Source organism: Rattus norvegicus, chromosome 3, assembly GCF_021556685.1.
Source record: "Rattus norvegicus strain SHRSP/BbbUtx chromosome 3, alternate assembly SHRSP_T2T, whole genome shotgun sequence".
NCBI classification, from domain to species: Eukaryota; Metazoa; Chordata; class Mammalia; order Rodentia; family Muridae; genus Rattus; species Rattus norvegicus.
The window spans coordinates 103,496,256-103,516,774 of NC_141536.1; the positions used below are offsets into that span (position 1 = coordinate 103,496,256).

The window sequence follows — 20,519 nt, forward strand, 5'->3', positions numbered from 1 at the left end:
ACATGGGCCTAGGTTCAAATTCCCACTGCAGTTTTATTTTTTTAATCAGTATATTTTTCTTATGCAGACTTATTTTAAAAACTGACCTGGTGTTTTCTGAATTGTCGTAACTGGGTGTGCATCAGCATTGCTGCATTCATACTGTTGCACAGTGTAATCTACATGATCTGTAAATACAACTAAGGAATGCGTTAAAAATTCCCTATTCAGAGGTACAAACCATGGTTGTTATCTTTGGTTCATTCCAGTTTTGTTTGACATAAAAGCTGCTGACCTAAATGGATAAGCAGTACTGGAATGGTTTGAGTTTGTGGGTCTTAGAAACACTCAGAATGTGCTATCTCTGTCTCTTGATTGGTAGCTGGAATAATGTGTTCTGTATGCCTGTACTGTAATCTTTGACGCCTTAAAACTTCAGGAATGAAACCACATTTCCCTTGCTGCTCTGCATGGGAATTATGAGGCTGATTTGAAGTCAGTATGAATCCTAGTTACAAAGCTTGTAGCATCTATTCTATTCTAGGAAATTGTTGGTAGCTGAACATTAAGGGGTTAATGAGAAGTTCAGGGCAACTGAATGGTAAGCATGTGGAGGTGAGTGCATTTGTAGAGTACAGTCACATGTTTTGAGGTTGTAATAGTTGGGGACATGATTGAGAAATTGAAATTTTTTCTGTAGATGCTATGTGTTTACACTGACACCAGTACAATTGTAACTAATAGAGAATATGCAGCCCAGCCAAAGATTAGTTTCCTCACGTAAATGAGACCTCCTTTCTAGGCACTGTAATTGAAAGCACGAGCAGAGCAAGGACACAGGACAGCAGCATTGAAATCCTCACTTACGCTCTTACACAGATGCAGTCTTGTCAGTGAGTGTTATTCTCAGATTAAACATGTCTTGAACCTAGTTTCTCAGGTATAATAGGCTTCTGAAGTCTTCAGTGCTGAACGAAGAGTTTAATACTCTTAGAGATCAGATTATTTTGTTTCATTGTTTTTGCTGTTGTAAAAAAGAAAATAAAAGTAACCTCTCTGTCTTCTGACCAAGGTAACAAGTTGTGACTTTTCCTTAGGAATAGTTATTCTTGTAGAAATTATCTCAAATTGAGATCTTGCTGTTTTGAAGTCTACTTCCTTGTACTTAACTGTGTCAGTTTGTACAAAGTTTGCTTCATAATAATACTTAGTTACAGAAGATTTACTTTTAGCTCCTTGCTAAGGAGCCTTTAAGCTCCTTCCTTTCTTTATTAAATTGTATTTATCATAGCTTTATGCATATAGGCTTCAGTATAACTCTGTTTTTCTGGAATGAATTTCTAGATAGAAAATGTGTGGTTCTGAAGGGTATATGTGTGTGTAGATGTTTACAGATGTGTGTATATGTTTAGTTTTGGGGAGTGCCACGATATTTTAAATACTACATCCTTATTCTGCCTGTTGACTGATGGAGAGATTCTGTTGTCCCTCTCCCTGTGCTCTTTTTGAAACTGTATGTTCAAAACAAAATCTCAAGAAAAACATTCTCCTATTGAAATTAAACCTTATTTGTTTAGTGCTTATTCTCTACCAGTCACTGAGTTTGCAGAGGGTCTTTGAGCTTACAAATGGATCAGTCCAGTGTTGTAATACTAACTTAGCCTCGATTCCCCAAACAGCTGCTGCAGTGGAGCGAGCATCCTGTTTTGCCTGCTCTATAAAGAAGTACATGTTTGTACCTCTTAGAGGTCTTTCTGGAATCTTGTTTCCCTGCCACAGAACGTTGATGTGAGAGCTAGAGTAGAATGTAACACTGATGTACAGTACATATACCATAATGCTGTCCTGGAGCAGGCACTGTAAGGTAATGGATAGAGTGGAGACGGTTCTGCCGTTACTTGTTTGGTTAGGTATCTGACAAGCCTTCACCGCAGAGGATAGAGTCAATTGAAATTGCACAGATGTACTATGCAGAGACCTGAGCTTCCGAAGCATAGTGGGCACACACAGTTTGCCTTTATGCCATTTGATCTTCTGATCAATTTTTCCAGTTATTTGCTGTATTTCTCAGCAGTATTTCATTCATTTGGCTCCCTCTCCACTTTTTACTTTAATCTGTGAGGCAGTGTTTTTCTTTTATAAGTGTAGATTTTACATTTCCCTGCTCAAAGAACGTTTTTCTTAGTAAAGAGTAACCTTATTTTTACTATGTGTGAGCTGCTTTGTCTGTATCTGACAGCATTGTTTTCTCACCTGAGAATTTTTCATGCCTTGTGATCTTTGTCTAAGGTAGTTTTTTATGAGAAGAATTTCTTCCCCGTTCTTATTAATATCACTCTTCTCTTTGGCTCCTCTGGGATACAGAGCACCTGGTTCCTGGAAAGACTTGGATCTCCCAGATCAGAGATGGTTTTTCTCTGAGTGACCCAAATTGAGAAATGTTTATATTGAATGGGTTTTGCTTGACATATAAGAATGTGTCTGCTTCTGCCTCTCTGTATCAGTAGAGGACTTTCTGGAATCCTGTTTTCCTGCCCTAGAACAAAGATAACCTAGAAAAGGGACTCTATTTCAGTAGCTGTCTTAGGAATGGAGGTTGTGCTAATACTGGAACACTGTATTGATCAATATTGCATATTGAAATTTTCTTTGCTTAGATTAAACTTTAATAAAATATTTTATTTTCTTTATAGAGACTGATAGATTTGATATGTTAATAAACTGATATAAAAGTTGGCCTTTTTCTTTCATTTCTTTCAGTGATTGTGTATTGAACATCCGCTGTCCCAAATGACTGTGTAGGATGAAGGAGGAGGCCCATGTTAATATTACGACAGAGTTTAAGTCGACAAATGAGATTATTTCAGTCATAAGTCTCAGGGCGGAAAGGAGGTACAGTGGTGTGGAGAAATCACCAGCTGAGACTGCAGAGTAAAGCATCCATGCAGTTTCATATTTCCAGGGTAATCAGGTGGCGGCAGACACTGGGGTAGACGAAAGCTGTGTAAGGAGTAGAAGGCATTGTGTGGTAGAAATGTAGGAGCAGTAAGGTAGACCCTCTTAATGAGCTTCTGGGCCCTTTTAAGTTTTGGACTTAATGTTGAAAGCTTACATATTCAATAATGAGATAAAAAATCACTACAGCTGAATTTAGCAATATCATCAGGGTAGAGTGATAAGTTTCTTGTTTATATTGACTGTAGATTCTGAAGTGTGCTAGGTTTATATAGTTTTTATTGTCTGGAAGTTTAGATATTTGAGCTGGGCGTGATGTCTCAAGTCTGCAATCTGGGTATTCAGGAGGCTGTTTTGAAGCAGCCTGACTATGTAGTGAGTTCCAGGCCAGCGTAGGCTACAGTATCAGACCTGATCAAAAACAAACCTATTGCCAGGTTCATACAAAAGGAAAAATGGCTAACACTTGTATATTGCAACCGTTCTAAAGAATCACTGCTGGTTACCTTAAAATAAACTGGAAAGTAGAATGCAACTGGTCTACATGTAGGTGAGCCAGTATTGAAGACACCAGGCGCTTTCACGTAAGCAAGATGTCCAGCTTCTCTAAACAGAATGAAGCCTTCCCAGCATTGAGCCTCCATTCTTAGAAGGCAGCAGCTGGAGTAAGTACTGTGCCCACTTGTCTAGCCTCAGCACTGAAATGCTACCGGCTCAGAGCTGGTTTCTTTGTTCATGTTAATGTCTGTGACACTTACAGGTGGGTAGGCCATTGAGAAAATCCAAATGTTTGTTTATAGCTACTAGTTCTTTTTACAAAACAAACTCTAAAGTGATTCAGGTTAACCAAAAGATCACCAGAATTTGAATTTTATAACCTAAAATTCATTATTGAATTATTATTGAAGAAATGAGTGTTCCACATTTATTGTGCCAGTTCACTATTATGTCTGCATTCAAATTATATTTAACATAGGATTCACTTCTAAATTTTTAAAAAGATTTATTTATTTTATGTATGTGAGTGCTCTATCTGCATGTACACATTCGTGTGAGAAGAGGGCATCAGATCTCATCATAGGTGCTTGCTGGGAATTGAACTCAGAACTTGCTCCTCACTTCTGAGTTTTAAGCAAAACCATTGTCTTGACTTTAATTATATTTTAAATTACCTGCCAAAATAAAGTATCATGACTCCTCTATCACTTACTTTTAATTTTAAAAGGAGTATTTTTCCCTCAAGGTTAGTCTGAGTTACAGTCTTTTTCACAGGCTTCTAATTTATTCCCAGAGCCTCCATTAATACATAGAAAAATTCCATCAGAGTAAAGCACTTTAGAAGTTTGATGGCAATTTATAAACACTGTTCTCCTTATGTTATTAAAATTAGTTATATTATGAATACTTTGATAGGAACTGCATATTACTTTTTAAAATATTCTTTTTTTAAAGATTTATTTATTTATATATGTATGTGAGTACACTGTAGCTGTCTTCAGACACACCATAAGAGAGAATCAGATCCCATTACAGATAGTCGTGAACCACCTTGTGGTTGCTGGGAATTGAACTGAGGACCTTTGGAAGAGCAGTCAGTGCTCTTACCTGCTAAGCCATCTCTCCAGCCCCCAGAACTGCATATTATTATCTTGGGAACTTGACAATAATGTATTTTGTGTGTGTGGATATGTGCATACATATGGAGAGAGACTGGAGGTCGCTATCCAGTGACACAGTCTTTTACAGAACTTGGAACTCTGTAACTGAGCTCAGTTGGTTAGCCACCAAGCCTCAGTGATCGTATTTCTGCTTCCCCAGTACTGGGATGATCACAGGTGCACACTGCTGTGCCCACCCACTGCTTGGTTGGTTACTGGGGTTCCAAACTCGGGTTTTATTTCTGACATAGCAAATTCTTGACCAAACAAGCTTTGATATATCATTTTGTTTTTAAAAATCTAGTGAACTTGATTGCCCAATTGAAGTCTTTTTTTTTTTAAGATTTATTCATTTATTATATATAAGTACACTGTAGCTGTCTTCAGACACACCAGAAGAGGGCATCAGATCTCTTTACAGATGGTTGTGAGCCACCATGTGGTTGCTGGGATTTGAACTCACGACCTCTGGAAGAGCAGTCGGGTGCTCTTAACCACTGAGCCATCTCTCCAGCCCCCTTGATTGCCCAATTGAAAACAAACATACATGTCCTGATTGGCACAGTCATTCAGGCCGTCTGTCATCTTTGCACATTATTAGTTCATGTGTCACTCATCTTTCTATGCTGCTTGGCATTGTTGTTTTGGGCCTCTGGTGAGAGGGGCATGCCATGGAGCAAAGCTGCTCCCCTCTTGGGAGGAAGAGTGTAAGATGGAGAGAGCATTTCTACCACTTCCCAGCCTGATGACCATGGTGGGCCAAGCCCCAATGCTATGCCTAATGCCTGTTCTCTGGCTTAGCAGCTTCTCTGTACCTACTGATCTTGGTCCTCACAGGTTTGTCGTCTTGGAGATCATCTGATTCCTGCAGTTTTTGTCTCACCCTTTGTCTTCATGCTTATTCTCCATGGGCTTTGTTAAAAATAATAGATCTACAATTCTACCTCCTAGCTCTTGTCTATATCTTTATAGACACTGCTGTATTCCCAGGTTTCAGTACTGAAATAGTATCAGAATTCAAATAGCATCTTCCTAGCTGCCTTTCTTTTCTATCTTTGCTTTTTTCTGGTTATTCCAAGCTTTCTTGATTCCATTTTTTTGATGTAATTATTCTTAGATTTTCATCATATTCCCCAGCATAGACACCTAGAATAATTTTACTTTTTAATATGTAAGGCCATCTACCAGTAAATTCCCAAGTTGAACTCATATTTTTTTTTTGTTATTTTTAACCTTTCAGCTCATGCTTGGATAGTGTATATGTATTTTATATCTTGTACTATATTTGTAATTAAGCCTGTGCTCATGTTACTGTAGTGTCCATTTATGGTTTTAGTCTGTCAGGTGCACCTTGATTCTTATCTGTAGAGACTTCCTAATTTCTCCTTAAGGTTTCATCCTTTCTTTACTCTCAGGTCTTTTCATTAAGTGAAGGTGTATTTGGTTCAGGATTAGCAAATAAACTAAGGCAGACAAGTTAATTAGACAGTGGAATTCAATTCCAAGGTTTTTGAACACTAAGAAGAGAAACTGTTGGTACTCTAAGGATTTCATGAACCTGATGAGATGGTGGTCAGTAAAGGACCCTTAGCTAGAGACAAAGTTAAAATGAAGTTCACTTTATTTTAAAGATAAACCCCTTTGCTTTGAAGCCTTTTTGCTATACTAAAGAACCTTAATTGCAAAGAATGTGTGAAATTTCTCACTGGCATTTGTACAGTGTCTACACATGGATAATTGTTTTTTATACTAGAGTGCAAGAGAGTCCCTTTAATTTCACCAAAGGAATTCATCAGTTCATCACTCTGAAGGATTAGATAAAAGGATTTATTTTTGTGCATTGCTAGAGTATGTGTAAATGTAAATACATTTTCTTTGGTGGACCTTAGAGGTAGTTCAAAGCTTTATGCTATCTTTCTTTGTGTGTGTGCTGAGGATTGAAACCTAGGGCTGCTGTCTTGATAGGCATGTACCACAGTGAGCTACTGAGACTTATTTCAATCTCCGTCTTTTGACTTAGGAACATGTATATGTGAAGTTAGGTATCAGAAAGTAGAAGGGTTAATTTAAGGATCTCTCATTACTATAGTCTACAAGGGAATGCTTCCAGGAGAGATTGTATTGTACTACTCAAATTGTCTCTTTTCCTTAAAACAGATCAACCACCAGATTGTCCTTCGAAGCTTTGATTGGGGGTGGGAGGTGGGGTATGGGTCCTGGCTTTCCATTCTCAAAACCTATCCTATGCTACCTCTCAGCTGGCCAAATTTGTGAAAACTCTACCTTGCTCTCTGCTTTTAGACCCAGAATACATATTTGCTGTTATTTCAGAGTCTTCTATTACAACCTCCGTTTCCTCTTATTTTTGCCTCTTTCTTCCAGGGGCTTATTTCTTTGAAACAAGGTTATGTGTAGCTTGTGCTGTGACTTGGCTATGTAGTCAAAGCTAACCTCGAGTTCCTGATCCTCAAGTGTTGGCATTATAGGTGTGTGTTACACATGCACATAGCCAGCCTTCATTGATTCTGAAGAATAGCTTGTTGGTTAAAAGCAACAGTGATTTATAAGTCACTATGAGGAAGATTTGGGGCTGTCAAGATCATTCAGTGAGTTAAAGACATTTGTTGCTCTTCTTGGTGATATCATTTGATCCCTGGCCCTACATGGTAGAAGGAAGACGTGACCCCAGCAGGGTTTCCTCTGACCTCCAGGTGTGTACAGTGATACATGAACTCCCACACAGACATACACACAAAATAAATTAGTATTTTATTTATTAGTAAATAAAAAAATCTCTGTGTGAGAAATAACTGTTTTCTACATATATTTATCTGTATATCATACTTGTACAGGAAATCATCAAAATTGATACTGTATATAATCAGGCAGTGTCTATGTTCTAAAAATTGATATTAACAAAATGAACTACAGTGAGGAAGTACTTATTTAAGTAAGGCATATTTATAAGGAAGTACCTGTTTATTTAGTGGCTATTTTGTTCTAGATAGCAGTAAACAGTTAAGCAAATCCATTCTTTGTGGAAAATGACTTTAAGTGGATTTTAGTTCTGACTGTCTGGATTTTCAGCTATGTTATTAGGTGACATTCTGTTGGTGAACAGCAGAGGCTGGGAGGACTGAAGGACTTAAGCTTGATGGAAAGCCAAAGTTGTACTCTGCCTTGTCATGACTTGAAGAAGCTGTCTGAGAGTCTAAACAGATGTTTGGTTCCACTGTACGGCTCAACTCTTACCTACTTATGCATCTCTTACACGGACTCAGTAAGCTAATTTAAGAACAAAAAGTGCCATAAATAAGTAGTAAACAAACAAGTAAGCAAGCAGCTGGGTTTTCTTTCCTTTTTTTTTTTTTTTTGTCCAGGCTCCTATGCATTTAACATGTGCATCTTAACTATTTTTATAATTCCTCTGATGTTATTTATTCACTCTTAATGGACTGTTTTCTGCTAAACTAAATCAAAAAACATCAACCTGAACTGCATAGAGTTCATAAGCCAAGCCAAGATCTGAGATTCGATGTAAGTTTGTATATAGAAGAAAAGAGCATTCTACAGGAGAAAATACAAAGGCAGGAATATTTATTTATTTATGAGTACATCAGTTTCTAAAAGGGCGCTAGAATGCCTTCTTTCCCTGTCGTGTCCTTTTACATGTGAAGTTTTTTTTTTATTTTAGTGTATGTGTGTCCATACTATATGTATACAGTGCTGCCAGAAATAGGATACCGTGGGACTGGATGTATAGAGACTGTTGTAAGTTGCCACATGGGTGCTGGGAATCAGACCCAGGTCCCCTAGAAGAACAGCTAATGTTCTTAACCGCTCAGCCATCTCTCCAGGCCCTCCCCTTACAGCTTAAAATAAACTTCCACTATTGTACCTAATTTACTTTCATGTAATTACAGAGCAGTCATCAAAGTTGACATAGGCAATTTGAGCTTAGTAGTGCAGACCAGAATGGCCTTGATAATAGCAGCTCCCCGCCCCACTTTCCTCTCCTTGACTTGGAGTTTGTTTGGTCTTTGCACCTATCTAATTCTAACAACGTTGATTCTGGGTGCATTTTACTCAGTTTGTGGGTATTTATGTTTGACGTAACATACTCACCACATTCAGTGCCATCTTCTTTAGTAGTTTGAATCTGTCTTTTATTGAACAGTGCTGCTGTAGGACATTAAATTTTCAGTGAATATGAAATCGATTTATATTGCATTTAGGTAGAATGGGTATTTAAAATTTCAAAGGTTCCACAGTCTTGCAGTTTCTATTTTCCCATAGTGTGGTCTCTTAAGAGGAAGTTTGTAAACTGCCTTCTGTGGAGGAAATGTTAGGATTATTATGTAACCATGTGAACACCACTAAAGAGTGCTAAATTCTGACTGAATTCTCATTTGGCTGTTTAAGTCACCTTGTAGGGCCCACACACCAAAGTCACTGTTGAAAAGTGTTTATAGGAAGAATTTTAGCCACTTCCAATGTCTCCTTTATCTATTTTTGTTACTCTTACCTTCACCTGTTCAGGTATTTATTGAATGTCTGGAGGCATCTCCCAAGACTTTCAGATGTTGACCATGTTTAGAAAACCCAGTTGTGGTTTCTAATACTCCGTGTGAATTTACTCTTAACATTTCCTCCGTGAGAGTCTGGGTCCCTGCCACTGACTCCGTATCTTCTATCCTAATTTGATTGCTTCACCCTTAAGACTGGCAGCTTACAGTTTATTCTGCCTACCTGCGTTAAGAGCTAGATGTTATGTGGACTCTCAACATACATATAGCTAAATATTTGCTCCTACATGAATTTGGTAAAGTAAGTGCCGTAGAGGGTTTCACAGGAACTTAAGTCCAAGCAATTCAGTGTAACAAGTTTTGCTAACTTAGCAAAAGCCTCTAATGTTTAGAGTAAAAGGACTTCCTTTCTTTGGATGATCCCCAAATTTCCTTGAATGGTGATCTATAACCAAATGCTCTTGCTACTACCCCATATAGCCAGGAAGGTACTACTTTATCTTGTGTATACATAAACACACAATTGTCATTAAAGTCTGGTAACATAGATATTGCTCAGAGCAATTTTTTTTTTCTACTAACAACACAAATGAGAGTAGACTTGTACCTCCTTCCTAGCTGGCAAAAAGGAAATTTTCAGATTAAGTTAGGAAAATGGAGCAGTGCCTGTTTTTTGATTTAAGCGTTATTAACCACACTAGCCATTAACCATTAAATGTCCATGATTCCAGTCTTGGATTCACACCCTTAGTGGAAACATTTACAAAATAATTTCCTCTCCTGCTTGTGTCTTTCTAGCACCTGTCTCAGGAGGTGTCTTTACACCTTTTACACATCCCACAGGAGAGCATCAGCTTTTCTTCAGGCACAGCCCTGCTTGAGTTGCCTATTTAGTCTCCACAGAACAGCTCCTGAGTCTCATGAGAGATGGTCAGCATCTGTGGAAGGAGCACATGTTGAGTGTTCTAAAAGGCAGTGTGGGAAAGTCTGCAATATCAGGGTGTGTTGGAGCCAGTTTGTGAGACATGGGACATTATACATAGTAAAGTGTCAGTTCTTTCAAGCTGAAAGAGGATGTAGGAACATCATGGAAGGAAGGGAGCAACTGGATTTCCAGGGCAAAGAGTGTTCATATTTTGAATTTTGACAGATATTTATAAATCACCTTAAAACCTATTGAACTAGTTTATATTTTCACTGTCTTCTGAGCTAGTAAATGCATTGTTGGCATTTGATCGGCTCTAATTTGCATCATTTTTATTGTAATTAAATTATTTGATGGCTTGTGGATGTTATTTATAAACATATTTTTCCCTTTGAGTTACTTTCCTTCCATGCTTACTGACATTTGGAGTTTCCTTCTCATTTGTCTTTTTTTTTTTTTAAAGTTTGTTTCTTGAAAATGTCATACCTATGTAGAGAAGAGGAGTGCCTTTTTTGTTTGTTTGCATGTGTTATTCGTGGCAAAGAGAATAAATAGTGTATTCTCCATTTCTCCCCTGCCCCCAAAATGCTCTTAGCCCTTAATGCTGGAACTCATACGCTAGTAACCTTGAAAGTGTGACTGAAGTTCAAATTGCTATGGAGAACATGCCTGGAGTACCTAAATGGGCCCAGTCTAATCCCATAGGTTTCTAAAAGCAGCATTTTTCCAACTGTGGAATTGGGATCAGAGAGAATTAATTTCAGGAAGATTCATACAAAAGCAGTATTCCTTGCTTTGAGGGGAGAAGAGGCTGTAAGCTGAGGGGATGTTGGTGTCTGGAGGCTGCTACTTTCCTATCGCCTTTTGACAGGAATGCAGCAGTGCCAGTGCCTTTGTTGTCGCTAAATGAAACTGAACTGTCAAGGCACAGAGCATTTGTGTTTTAAACTACTTAGCTGGCAACTTTTATATCAATACCAGTAGTAGAAAACACTGTGTGTGTGTGTGTGTGTGTGTGTGTGTGTGTGTGTGTGTGTGTACATGCTTGTGGGCATTCGTGTGTCCTTGTAGGTGTGTGCGTGCGTGCGTGCTACCCTGTAAATTTGCTGCTTAGTTTTGGTTACCTCTCTATTGTTCATAATGACTTGCTGTGTAGTAATATATAACATAGTCAAATTTATCTCCTTTTAATGCTCTATAAAATTTTTATCTCAGCCTGAATTAGTTTTAGCATTAATGTTGGCTTCTCTTTACCCTACTGCTTTTCCTTGCTGTGTCATCTCTATGCTGGATTAACCTAGGGTCTTGAGAAGGTATGTAGGCCAGAGATCAATGCCAGTTGTTTCCCTTAATCACTCTCCACCTTGTTTTGAAGCTCTGATCCAGCTAGCCTGACTGACTTTTCAGCAATCTGTAGGGATTCGCAGAGCTAGGATCACAGGTGTGCTGTTGTGCCAGTTTTCACATAGACTCAAGTCCTCACGCTTACATGGCAAGTACTCTATGGACTCCTCTGTCTCCCATGGCTCCTTTACATTTGTTTGAAGACAGGATCTCATTATGTATCACCCAGGTTGGCCTTGAGATCACCATCATTATGCTGTGTTCAGATTTGAGATTATGGAAATCACATACCAGACGTCACAGGTGTTAAGTGTGTACTCTGGCATGTTGATAATACTGATGATTAGAACTTTGAATGTTCATTCTAAAACAGTAATTCAACATCTATTCATCTTCAGATTAAAAGAAAATTCTGTTTCTCTTTGAGGACTTTGCAGATATCTGACTTGGTTAAATGTGTTTCTATTCTGTAAACAATTGGTGACAGATTTAGAAAAGTGATTATTGATTCTTAGCTGTGGTTAATAATCTTTACTCAAGGTTTTGAATGGGCCTTACCTCCTGGGTTTCTTCCACAAAATCATAGTAAACACAAACCAAGACATTTCCAGAATATGCATATTAACATTAGACAGTTAATTTAGTCAGATTATTATAAGAACATTTATTAGCCACCTGTGTATGAGAAGACACAGTACTAAGCATGTCAGATGTCTTCATTTATTTCTTATAAAACTGTGGTAATAGGCATTACTTTACTTGATAGGTCAGAAAATGAAATAGGGAGAGCCTAAGGTTATCACTTTTTTTTTCTTTTTTTCCGGAGCCGAGAACCCAGGGCCTTGCGCTTACTAGGCAAACGCTCTACCACTGAGCTAAATCCCTAACCCCTAGGTTATCACTTTTAACTAGTAGGGTTGCCTTGAAACTTTAAACATTTTTTAATTGGAAAATACAGTTTTAAAAATTGGAATGTAGAAACAGTTAAAAATCAGATGTCTGGGACTACACTTCGATTCCATTCGTTAACAAAGAAGCCAGAAATAGAAATTGGATAAAAGACAGCATCTTCAACAAATAGGACTGGTCAAGCTGGATGGCTGTGTGAAGAATACAAATAGATCTATATTTATCACCCTGCAGAAAACTCAACTTGAAATGCAGGGTAGAGTCAAGATACTCTGAATCTAATAGAAGAAAATGGGAAATAAATAGTTACCCAGGAAAAGGGTCCCTCAGTTGCCCCATAAAATTGGCCTGTGGACATGCTGGGGAGAATTTTCTTGACTCATAATTGAGGTGGAAGGGCTAAGCTCACCTAGAGTGGTACCGCCCCTGGGCTATAAGAAGCAGCTTCCTTCCATGATCTCTGCTTTATTCCTGCTTCCACATTCCTGTCTTGAATTTTACCTTGACTTCCTTTGATGACAGATGATAACCTATAAGCCTAGTAAGCTCATTCATACCCCCAGGTTGCTTTAGGTTACTGTTTTACCATAGCAACACAAGCCATGTTAGAACACACAGACATGATGTGTACACAGGTACATGTATATGAATCATTTGGTACTTTGGATTAATGGTTACTACCTGGGAAATGTTTCTGTTACTTTTAAACTAGTGTAGAAGAGTAATTTGGACTTAAAACTTTCTAATTGTACTCGGTCCTTAATTTTCTTATTCAAATGAGAAAATAACTACCCTCAAGATTAGAACATCAAGGTTCTGAGAAAGATCTCTGAAAACACAGATCAGTCTTCTCCCGTGCTTACTGCGTTTTACATTCTTTTATCTCATTAATGAGTAATAATCTTGCTCATAGTGTACAAGGCTTAATTATTGACTCTTAAGCAAAATGATGCTTACCTATAATCCCAGCACCCAGGATCTGAGGCAGAAGGTCTCAAGTTTGAGGGAAACCTAGGCTACATAGTGAGATCGTGTTTCTCATCCTCTCCCAAATAAAGGGGATTGAAGCCTCTACAGGAAAGGGAACATAGTTTTCCTATTTTGTGTATGTATATGTATGACTTGAAAATAGTGCCCACTAGTTAATTGGATAGATGAATGAGTTGTCGTGTGCTGGTTTTCTCAGTTTTTGCCTTATCACTTTGAATGATTGAATGGTACTTGTGTGTCTGAAATATGCCATAATGAATACTGTAAAAATAATAATCAGAAAATATTCTGTCATTGTAAGGATACATGGGATGGGGCACAGACAGCTGGAAGAAGGGCAGTTATTTATCTTTTGTGGTTGGAAAATGGTAGTTTTCCTCATCTGTATATGATAACTTTCATATGCTCAGGATTTTTTCCTTCATGCTTTTCTATTCATTTCTTTTTGTTGCTGGAACAGATTACCACAGCCCCAGTGTCTTTAAGGCAATAGAAATGTTATATTGTTATTCGGGAACCAGAAATTTAAATAAACTGTTTAGTAAGTCCACATCAAGATGTGTGTCAGTTGGTATATTATAGAAGATAGAGGCAGAGGAGAGAAAAATTAGGAAAGAAATTTATTTTACAAATGTTAAGGACAGTCAGACAAAGCATAAACTACAGACAGATGACTACAAATACTTAGGAACCCTGAGAGAAGACAGAGCTGGACAAGAAATTCTGTTTTGTGTAGCCATGGTTCTTACATTAATCGAAAATGTTGTGGTTAAAACTATGTGCTATCTCTATAAAAGAAAATACACCTATATTCTTTTAAAAAGAAAAGAGCTTTCCACTACATTTGTTAGAGTTTTACATTGCCATACAGGAGTGTGTGTGTTGGGGGCTGTTACGCTGAAGAGTTGACTCAGTGACTGGGAGCTCTTTCCACTCTTTCAGAGGATCGGATTCCCTTTTCTGACCTGTGTGTGTGTGTGTGTGTGTGTGTGTGTGTGTGTGTGTGTGTGTGTGTGTGTGTGTGTGTGTGTGTATGCGTGTGCACTCCTGCACTAATATGCACATATACATACTGTTTTTTTAAAGTACAAAGAAACACAGTTTGGGGAATTCATAATCCCTTCCAAGTTATACACATGGAACATTAAGGATTTCTGGTCTAAAGAGCAAATTTTTTTTTTTATTAACTTGAGTATTTCTTATATACATTTTGAGTGTTATTCCCTTTCCCGGTTTCCGGGCAAACATCCCCCTCCCCCCTTCCCTTCTTTATGGGTGTTCCCCTCCCCATCCTCCCCCCATTGCCGCCCTCCCCTCAACAATCTAGTTCACTGGGTGTTCAGTCTTAGCAGGACCCAGGGCTTCCCCTTAAAGAGCAAATTCTTAATAGATATTATTTAAGCTCTATCACTAAGATAATAGTTCTTTCCTAGTTTACTAGGCTTATAGCATTCTTTTTACTAAGCTTATAGCATTTTTTAAAAAAATATTGTATGTCTTTTGGTGAGGAGGTTTTATGCTGTGGCATGGGAGTCAAGATCACAGGAAAACTTGGGAGTCTCTTTTCATATTCTATCACATTTGTCATGGATGAAACAGTTCAGCTTGATGGCAAACGTCTCTACGCATTGAAACAGCTCTCTGACCCCAAGAAATGGTTGGTGATAGAATCCAACTTGAGTTCTAGAAGAGAAATGTACATGTTCTAGGCAGTCGAGGTCTCTCTTCACCCCCTTTAGCATTTTAAGCAAATCGTAATCTTACTAGACTTGTAGGGAAGCAAAACCGTGGTAATGTTCAGAAAGAAAAATGAAACTAATGCCAGCCAGTCACCATTCTGTATGAGTCAGTCTTGTGCCATAGTGCTTGGTTACTTCTTTTTCCAGTTGCTCAGTTAACAGAATAAATATCAGATGATAATAACAAGATAAAATACAGAACTTTAACATGAACAGTAAACTTCTGTGCTAGTCATCTTCCCATTGGCTGTGAAAAATACATGAGGAAAGCAACTTTAAAGGAAAAAAAATCTTATTTTGGCTTAGAATTTCAGAGATCTCTGTAGGTAATCACTTGGATCAGGCACTTTGGGTCTGTGGTATGCCAGGGAACTCACCCCATCGAACAGAGCTGCTTAACCCCTAGTGGGCAAGGAAGCAAAAAGGGGAAAGGAACAAGGACCTTACTTAGCATGTTCTCTGAGGGCATGCTCCTGTGACTTACTTCCTCCTGCTAGTCCCACTTTGACTAAGAATGGCATCAGCTGAACAGCAAACCTTTAACATGTAATCCTTTAGGGGGCAGTGTTCCTTCTGTGGAGATCACAAGGTTTAAGGGAACATCTTGACAGAGACTTGAACTCTTGAACAAAAGTTTCCTGTTTCTTGATCTAGGACTTTATAGCTTTCAGAACTATGGGAAATCATCCTCTGTTCATTAGACATTTTTCAGCCCTGTGTGACACTGTAGTAGCTAATTCTACTGTTCGTGGTTGTTGAAGTGAGAGCAGAGATCTGATGTTTAGGTACTGTATTGGTTTTAAATTAAAAACAAAAAAGAAACAAAAAAGTCCTTTCAGAATGTAACTACCCCAGTTACGTTGTCTCCAGCAATGGAAAATCATCACTGCCTGGCTTAGAATAACCAGAATGGCAACTTCAGTTTTAAATGTTTTCTTCTCATGTACTTAATACAGCATTTACTCTGTGAGGCATTGTTTGCTTGTAATAAAGATGTGTACTGTTACTTCAAAGATGAGGCATAGAAGCTTTGGTATCTTTCCAAAGGCCTCAGAGCTCAGGATGTGGCCAAACCTACATCTAACTTACTTAAGGACATTTAACTAGAATCCCCACTTTTTTTCTTTTTCCTTTCTTCTTTGTCTTCCTCTTCCTTTTTCCTCTCCCCCTTCTTCCACTTCCTTCCTCCTTCCTCTTTCTTCTTCTTCTGACAGGTTCTTACTGTGTAGCCTTGGCCAGCATAGAACTTGCTAAGTCAACTAGACCAGACTGGCTTCTGTCTGCCTCTGCCTCCTAAGTACTTATGGTAAAGGTGTGTGCTGTCACAGTCAAACAGATCCTCACTGTTAACCACAGAACAGGGCAGAATAATATTGTTTGTCAAAACACTTGTGTCCAGAATATATAAAGAACTTCTGAAAATAAAAAAAGACAATATAATTCCCAGTACTCAGGAAGCAGAGACAGGTGGATCTCTTTGAGTTGGAGGTCAACTTGCTTTATATGACATAGGCACTCTGGGCTAGCCAGGACTACAGAATGAGACTCTGCCTTTGAAAAAATAAAGAGGAGAGATAGAAAGATTTAAAAAGAAGATAAGCAAATGGCCAAATGAAATTATGTTAGCTCTCATTAATCTTCAAAGAAACAAAACAAGAATTGTTGATAAATTGCACCATAATGTATACAATACAGTAAGATTTGAGATATTGAAAACCAAACATTAGTAGGAATGTGGAATGTGTGACGCTGTCATTTTTGATGAGGTGTAGAGTTTCTACTACTTTGTAAAGCAAATTAACTTTGTACATGGTTAAACGTGCAGCTGCTTTTTGACGTAATAATTTCATGTCTAGGTACTTAAGAAATATGAAAGCATTGCTAATAAAAGACTTGTATAGCTCCCTGTCAGCTACATAGTGAGTTCTAGGCTGGCCTGGGTTACTTTAGATCCTCTCAAAAATGGGATTAAAGAAAAGATGATCTGTATAAGGGTTTGACCGCAGTTTACAAACTGTAATGATCAAAGTTCCTCTTAGTGTAGGAAATCAATACTGATTCAACTAGGAGATTATTTAGTAAAATTTACAAATGAACTTCTGATAAAAAAAGATAATGATAATACCCCCTTCTTCAGTATATATGAAATCTTAGCATGGGCCATGCTACATGTTATAAATAAAAACAGAAAGAAGGCAAAAGGGGATTCTCTGGTCTAGCAGAAATGGTTTATCTTAATTTCCATGGTGGTTCTACATAACTTAGTTTGGGCTCCTACAACAATGTGAAGCACAACTGGGTCATTTCTTTCTCACAGTTTTGAAGGATAAGAACTTTAAGATTAGGCTGTCTGTTGAGGGTCCACTTTCAGGACCATAGGTGACTGACCCTGTTGTTTACTAAGGCTGCTTTATGACCCAAATACCTCACCTTTGGGTTTAGATAGCAGTGTATTTTTGAGGGAACACAAATACTTACAACAAGCTGTGTATATACACATGTATACATTTTGGTGGTTACAGGTGTGTATAGGAGGGGCTGAAGGGATTAAAGGGAATAGAGAAATTATACTTTATAGTTTTTAAAAATTAAATAATAGAAACAGCCGCCGAAGCAAAGAGGAGCTACTGGACCAGCACAGTACCATCCGAGTACCAGGCCGCAGTTCAAAGCCTGCACACACACACTTAGAAGTGTATAACCTCATCTGATGATTCCTAATTAACACAGGTCCAAAGTGTAGCCAGGGTATTTTCTAAGCCTGCATGACTCATTATGCAGACTTAGAAAGGATTTGTTAATAATCAGTAAAAGTTTCAAAAATAAAGGCTTACATGTCAGTTGTATAGGACACTTAATGCATTAAGTGAATTTCCTAGATTATGTAAATACTCATTGCTAATTTGGGGAGAACATTATGAAATGGAACTCGTCTCATTTAAGAGGAGAATCTCGCAAAATGACAACACGAAAGGTTTCCACAGATATGTTTGATTGATGAATAAGCAGGCATTTATCCCTCTTATTTGTAAAAATGGTATAGGCTCCCCATTGGGAGAAGAAAAATTTATATGTGGGCTTCTAAGCCTAAGCATGTTTATTTCAAAGTTTTGTTTATGGTATGTTCCAGAACAGTTAAGAACTTAGAAGCAGTTAATAAATATAGCAATAATTGTCCTTGTTTTAATGTTGAAGCAAATGTATACACATAGGCTAGGTGACAAATTTTCTATGGCATGTGCAGCGTGGTCCAGATATGCTCTGTCTACCAAAATGAATTGAAGTAAGAGTCCTGTAGTCTTATTGTGGGCTGAACCTTCAAAATAAAGAATAACCTGTAGTTTGTGAATTTCTCCTTAAAGTTTGGTTCCCCCTATGCATTATTACGGAAGTAATATACACAGCAGTTACTGCATAGTAATTAATGTTGTCTTTGGCTTCTAAAACAGAACCAACAGATTGGCTTTCTTGTTGTTTATGGAAGAGCTAATTCCCAATCTTTGCATCTGTTTTAGTAATAGTTATGCACGAGTGCGAGCTGTGGTGATGACCAGAGATGACTCAAGTGGTGGATGGCTACCACTCGGAGGGAGCGGACTGAGCATTGTCACTGTCTTCAGAGTCCCTCAGCAGGAAGAGAATGGCTGTGCAGACTTTTATATCCGTGGAGAGAGACTCAGAGACAAAATGGTAATGATTAATATAATTGTCACTATAATTTTCGGATACTTTCTGAAAAAAATGAATTCAAATTCTAACTGGTATTTATGAGAGAATTAATTTTACTTGTGACTCAGTGACTACTTCTTGGGAATTGCTTTTATATTTATGTTAAAGACAGCAATATGTGACTGTTTCTAACTGGATCTGACAGTAATGTACATATATTGTAAGGGACGGCTACCTTACTGTTTAGTTTAACTTCAGAATGTTCACAAATAGCTCTCTACTCTTCCCCCACTTCTCCTTGTTTTTTAGGCCAAAGATCAGCAACTCCTAGTCTGAAGGGCAGATTCAGGCATACCACCTGTTCTTTTTAATTGTTTTTTTTTTTTATTCAGACCATGACCTAATGATTTTTGGGGGACAGGGGTTATTTGTTTTAAACACTTTCAATGAGTTTATAAAAGCTGGTCATGGTACCTCATACCTGTAACCTCAACTGTTAGGAATCTGAGGCAGGAGGATTATGATGAGTTTGAGGTCAGCCTGGAATGCATAGTTCTGGGCTACCCTGTCCTGACCTACATAGTGAGACCCTATCTCAAAAAAACAAGGGTCAGTAAAGTCAAAACATAATTTTGTGACTCATAAAATTAGGTGAAATAAAATTTTAGGGTCCATAAATACAATTTTTAATTAGAAAATGAATTTGTATTTATGCATATGGATGTTTTGCTTACATAATTCTCTGTTCACTATACCCATATCTATTGCCTTGGGAAGCCAGAAGAAGGTGTTGGATTCCTTGGAACTAGAGTTACAGATGATTATGAGACGCTATGTGGGTTCCAGGAATGAAACCCTGGTCCTCTGGAAGAGCAGCCTGTGTTCCTAAGTGCTGTGCCATCTCTCCAGCCCCGTGCAAATTGTTTTAAGTTCAGCTGAAGTCATTTATATTTATTACTGTTTTCATGCTATAAAGACAAGACAGTAGCAGCAGCAGCGACCATAAGTGTATGGCCCTCCACAGAGAAACTTTGCTTATTCCTGCCTTATCTACTGGCCATTCTAATTCTTAACACAATTATTTTCCACCCCTTTATTTTTATATAAAAGTATTTTAAATGACAGTCTAGTGCTTGATGTTAGTTGTCATTTTTAAGTAGTGGAAGGCTTCTTCTCATTTTATCTGAGAGTCCAAAACTACTATCTGAAGCTGAGTAACATTAATGCCATTCCTGTATCAAGGAAATAGCATATATATAGAAGCAGAATAGAAAGTGTTGAAGATTCCTAAGTTCCTTTAAAGTAACTAAAAACCCTTTAAATATTTTTTATAAACAAGTTCATAAACCTATTTATTTTACCTGTTAGTTTTACCAGAAATATTTCAGATTTAAATAACTTTTCATGCATGGGCATTTTTAATGCAGCGGGGATTTGGGTTCCATAATGTTTCCACTGATGGATCATTTCAGTAGCTTAGGAAGCTGCTGAACGAAATGTCGGCCAAATTTCTCCAATGGTTAGAATTATCCCAAGTGATCTTGAAATACTCTTAAGTCCATTGTTTTGTGGGCTTATAATTATTTCCTAATGTTACAAATGGCACAATGAGTTAACTGAATATATTCAGTTTTGTGGAAAACTCCAGTTGAAATCAGAGGATAATAGAATAAACTTATAAAGTTTAGAAGGTGGTTCTGTACCCACACAGAACGGTGTCTGCACATTTAATGCCCTTTGAAGCTTGGAGACTTAAGTAACTACCATGCTGCTGCAGTAAGGGTCTTAGAGGTAGTGTCTCTCCCTTGATAGCCTGGTTTGTTGA

At 37.9% G+C, this 20,519-nt stretch overlaps 1 protein-coding gene across 2 annotated transcripts in view; it reads left to right on the forward strand.

Annotated features, from left to right (window-relative positions):
* Positions 1–20,519, forward strand: part of Spred1 (sprouty-related, EVH1 domain containing 1) — a 67,058-nt gene that overhangs the window by 20,105 nt on the left and 26,434 nt on the right. For both annotated transcript variants that reach the window (NM_001047089.2, XM_087650903.1), the window contains 1 exon segment: positions 18,541–18,715. In NM_001047089.2, coding sequence (NP_001040554.1) covers positions 18,541–18,715 — 175 coding nt within the window.